The sequence below is a fragment of the Gekko japonicus genome, unplaced genomic scaffold (assembly GCF_001447785.1).
Source record: "Gekko japonicus isolate JY-2015 unplaced genomic scaffold, Gekko_japonicus_V1.1 scaffold143, whole genome shotgun sequence".
Lineage (NCBI taxonomy): Eukaryota > Metazoa > Chordata > Lepidosauria > Squamata > Gekkonidae > Gekko > Gekko japonicus.
The window spans coordinates 1,665,064-1,670,182 of NW_015175974.1; the positions used below are offsets into that span (position 1 = coordinate 1,665,064).

General features: G+C 41.1%; 1 protein-coding gene across 1 annotated transcript in view; it reads left to right on the forward strand.

The window, feature by feature from the left end:
* The window catches only part of SBF2 (SET binding factor 2), a 339,576-nt gene that overhangs the window by 251,879 nt on the left and 82,578 nt on the right, over positions 1 to 5,119 (forward strand). Inside the window, exon 17 of the mRNA XM_015426108.1 lies at positions 2,344 to 2,412. Coding sequence (XP_015281594.1) covers positions 2,344 to 2,412 — 69 coding nt within the window. The remainder of the gene's footprint in view (positions 1 to 2,343; positions 2,413 to 5,119) is intronic.

The window sequence follows — 5,119 nt, forward strand, 5'->3', positions numbered from 1 at the left end:
CCTACATTTCCCACTTATTAGAACTTAAAAACTACCATACAGATTAATTAGGTGGCCCATAGAAAGCCAGCTCTGGCCTTTTGATTCAGTCAGTCAAGTAACAAGTTACTTGTCCCGCGGAACAACTACCTGCATAGGTGTTTTGATTAACTATTTGTAGCTCTGAAGTTGATTGAATGTTAAGCTGTACAGTGGTTTCTTCATATATATGTTTCGTTCTTACCATTTAGCTGATTGGAGGACACAAGTGCCAAATTCACAGATAAATGGGAAAGGCATTAATGAATGTTTTGATAATAAAAGGAATTTCAGTCATTTCAATAAATCTATAACAGAATGGAACAGTGCGTTGTGAACAGCAGCTTTAGTTAAGGAGGAAGGTTATCTTTACTTTTAAAAGCTTCTCTTTTGTCAGTAGTCACTGAGTTCAAGGTGTACTGAAATGCTGATCAGAATTTCAGGAATATTGTGTAGTGTATCCAGCTATGTATAAACAACTCTCCAACAGCATGATTTTATTTCTTCAGTTTTAGCAGCTTGAATAACCCTGACTGTTCTGAGCTTATCAAAATTGGCTGCTAAGGAGGGTCAGCCTCAGCCATGGTTAGTACTGTTATTGTTACAGAAAATAAGAGTTTAAATGTACTCTAAGGCCCCGGTCACACAGTCCGGATAATGCAGGGGGGATGCATGGCTGTTTGCCCCAAAGCAAAATAAAGCGCAGTAGCCCGATCACACGGTCCTCTGAGGCTTTGCACTTAGGCTGTTAGCTGGTGATCACACGGCGATGCTGGAGCGTGGCAAAGAAGCAGCGCAGCAAGCATTTCATGTTCGTGCGCATGCACAGTTCCGCGGAGCAGCACTGCTTTCAGTTACGTGTTTGCGTGCATGCGCTTACGAAAAACATCCGGTTTGTGACGGGATGTGGACGGGCACCAGATGCCACGGGATACTAGCGCTTCCGCAATCGGACTCTAGGGTTGCCAAGTCTCACCTTGTTCCGGAGCAGGGGACTCCCGGGTTGATCCCGGAGCGCGCGAGCCGCATCCACGTCACCAGAAAGTGACGTGACGACGCTGGGCACGCTGGGGGCGGGGCCGCGACCATCGGAGGGAAAACCATAGAGTTTCCCCCAAATTGATTCATTGTGTCATACCTAGATTAAGCCTTACGTATGCCTTTTCTTCTCAGAATCCTGCACCTTCTAGTACCCCCTTTCTTTCTGATGGATTTCTTTCCCATCTATCCTTGCAGTGTACATGATTTCATGATCTTTTGGATTTATTTGTTCTATGAGATTATAAGGCTAGTGGCAAGACCTCACTAATTCTGTTTTTGTATAGTGCCAATTTTTGTAGTGTCTTTAAACATCTGGGCAATCAATGATCTCTCATCCATTTGATCCATCTACTTCCTTTCTTGTTCAACTCATTCTTCTTTCTCATGTTCTTTACTTTGACCCTGTCCCTTTTCTTCTCTCACATGCTCTGATTTTTCCCCTCCTTTATCTCTCTCCGTGGTTTGGTGCTTAACCTCCAACATTAAATGGGATGATCTATGCGAAGTATCCAAGCCTAAGCGGTAGAGTATATCTTTTGCACGGATGAGGTCCCAGGTTGAATCCTTAGTATTTTGTGTTTAAAAGGTCCTTAGCTAGCAGGACTGACAAAGACTTCTTCCTGAAGCCTTAGGAAGTTCCTGAATGTCAGAATAAGGATGGCACTGCATGGGCTCAGCAATAATTGCATCTGACATCATAATAAAGCAACTTAATTACTTTGTATATTTTCAAATAGCGTAACACTGCACTCAGATATGGTGGGTGTCTAAATGGGAGAATTGAAAGAGGTGCATACCAAGAAACTTTGCTTTGTCTCTCTTCTTACAGCTAAGTTTTAACAGAGTCTATGTAAAAACTGTGTGAGTGGGTTCTTAAGTTCACTTTAACCTCTTTGACTTTCCATATATTTCCAGTTGTGAGCCATGTCTAATGAATTGCTGTTTGTGCAGTGCATAGTTGTTGTAGGCACTAAATAATGATTTAACATCTAGTTGCTGAGAACAGACAGTATTCATAAATAAGAATTTTTCTGTTTCCAGGTTGGCTCAGGAAATATAGAATCATACAGTCATAGAGTTGGAAGGGGCCATACAGGACATCTTTCATTCCCCCCCCCCAGGAAAAGTGTGTTCATTTGTCCATGACTGAGCAGGGTTCCAGGCCACAAACTCTGGGGAAAGTGTATGGTAGAAAGACTTATAATTAGGGTTTTAAAAGTGAACTAATTGATATGATTTGTTAATTAATTCTTTCTCTCTTTTTCTTTTGGTTTGACCATGAAGGATTGTTCAACTTCAGAAGAATATAACATTGCTGCAGCCCTGTTGCCATTAACAACTGCTTTCTATAGGGTAAGTTCTAATTTTTGTTGGGACTGTTAATCATACATGTTTGGATTCCTCTGCATCAAATGAGATTATTTAAATCATGGAGATTTTAAGTGGAAAAGTTGTCATATTCAGAATTCATTCAACAGAGGAAGGACCTGTGGCTACAATCTAAAGCACATTCTTGCTACTTACAGGTTGCATTGGTATGAGCAGTGGATTGTTCAGTGCTTTTCTTGCATCCCTTCATTCAGTGTCAAGAATGTTGTGGCTTCTGCTGCCGATGTTCCAGAGCTATCACCTGGTAACCATCAAAGGACAGCGAGTGCCAGGAAGGTTATGGCCAGGAGAAATGTTAGGATTCACAGGAATTTGACTTAGCCTACTAACTCTTTTGATTTAGACCTCTGCTTCGAGATGGAATAAACATCCTTTCATAGGCTGCGATCACACACACTAAATAATCCATTTTCAATCTACTTTCAGTGCACTTTCCAACTGGATTTTACTGTGTGAACTGGCAAAATCCAGTTGGGAAGTGGACTGAAGGTGGATTATTTTGTGTGTGTGTGTGATCACAGCCATCGTCTCTGATACCCAGTCTAGATATCAGGTTTGGGGTTTTTTGTTTTTTAAAAAAGCATATTCTCTGCTGAAACGTTGGACAGTGATCAATGGCAATAATTGAGTACCTCCACTTTGCTGCCTGTATGAATCGTGTCTTCCTTCGGAGAAACTGATCTAGGGTTCTGTGGTCAAAGCCACTATTAATATGTTTTCTTTACAGCTGAAAAGAGTACTCTTATGGTGGGGAGGAGGTCTGTGAGGCAGGAAGTTCTATGAGCAACACTGTTCCTCCCCTATCAATGTCTGGTGTTTTTTCTATCTGTTTTTTTGCCAGTAATTGGACTTGAAAATTAGTTGAGGTTGATACTGAATGCAGGTTTCTAAGGGAGCAATCTAAAGCATTTTTACTCAGAAGTAATTCCCATTTTAATCACTAGGGTTTACTCCCGGGAAAGTATTCTTAGTTTTGCAACCTAAAACACAATGCAATCCTATGCAGAGTTATTCTGCACAGGATTGCACTGTTAGAAAAAGAAGTAGCTTCCATAGTCTACCTGTTCCCATTTATGTCAGCTGTTCTTTGGGTGCCCCACCTTTTCTGATAGGTGGGTGGCACCTAAACTTTGGAACCCTCTTCCCATTGATATTTTTGTCTGTCCCGCTTTCATTTTTTCTGACATTTCCCTTAATCCCTCTTCCCTGCCCTTCGTTTTAAAAACTGTCTGTATTTTAGTTTTGGATTTAATTGTTTTCATTATGTGATTTTGTGATGCTTTTTAAACTGTTAGCTGCCTTGGCAGCCCTGAAGGGGCAGAAAGACGGTACAAATCTTATAAATAAATAAATACTCTTGATTCAGCTCTGTGTAGCAGCAACTTGTTGTGTAGGAAAACACTGTTAGATATGAATAAACTCCCTACTGACTTTTGGTACAGGATGCCAAAACAAGTTGTTTATTGTTGTAACACTTTTCAAAAACTGAAGGAACTGGAAAGAAAAGTCTAAGGATGGAGTCTTGTTCCAGCCCATAAAAATAAGAGGTTCCACATTTATCCCCTTAATCGTCAGATTACTTACAGTTTTCACAAAGGCCATACTGCAGTCTAATCAACCTAACCAAAGAATGGACTCCATTTCTTTAAAGTAGAAAATACTAAAAAGTAGCAAGTAAATATGCTTTGGTAAAAAGCTAATAGGAGCTGCGGTGGCTCAAGGGGTTAAGGCGCTGAACTGCAGGCTGTGGAAGGTCAGTAGTTCAGCAGTTCGAGACCCGGGTTGCCGCATGACGGAGTGAGCTCCCGTCTCTAGTTCCAGCTCCTGCCAACCTAGCAGTTCGAAAGCAAGAAATTGCAAGTAGATAAATAGGTACCACTTCGGTGGGAAGGTAACAGCGTTCCGTGCGCCTTGGTGTTTAGTCATGCCGGCCACATGACCACGGAAACGTCTTCGGACGGCGCTGGCTCTTTAGCTTTGAAACGGAGATGAGCACTGCAACCCTAGAGTCGGACTCGACTGGCTTTCGAGCAAGGGAACCTTTACCTTTACCTTTTAAAATATGCTTTGGTAAAAAGCTAATAGCACAATCCATTGAGTTTCTTTTACCTTTCATAATATCTGTGACAAGAAGGAGTTTAGTCTGGAGGTACTACTGTATATTGTAGTTAAACGTAACGAGACAAAGTTTTTGTTTACAAGGTACTGTGGCTCTTTGAGAGTCCAGCAAAATTCCCGTGGTTAATATCCAATGACTAGGCTCTTAACAAAGCTGAATAGGCAGGATGTGACTGAAGAAATTCACAGGCTCATAGCTGTTAGCAGTAAGTGCGTGGACAACAAGTCAGGATACTGGATGCATATTTGTGGCCTGAAAAAAAATCTTATTGTTCTTCAGCAACAAACATCTCCCCATCTCCTTTCAAGTTAAAGTTTAAATGGCTAGACCTAAGTAATCACGGGTGTGTGTGATTCATCTAAGTCAGGATGAGCCCTTTTCACTGTGTGTAGTAATGGCCTATGACAGCAAACAAATTACAGCCTCTGGGAGCAGAAAACAATTTTTCTATTTACCGTTACTAATACAGTTGGAATTTGTTTAGAATATAAATAACACTGTAATTATAGCTGATGTAAAATGTTTCCCTTTTGTTGAAGATGTCTTATGCTG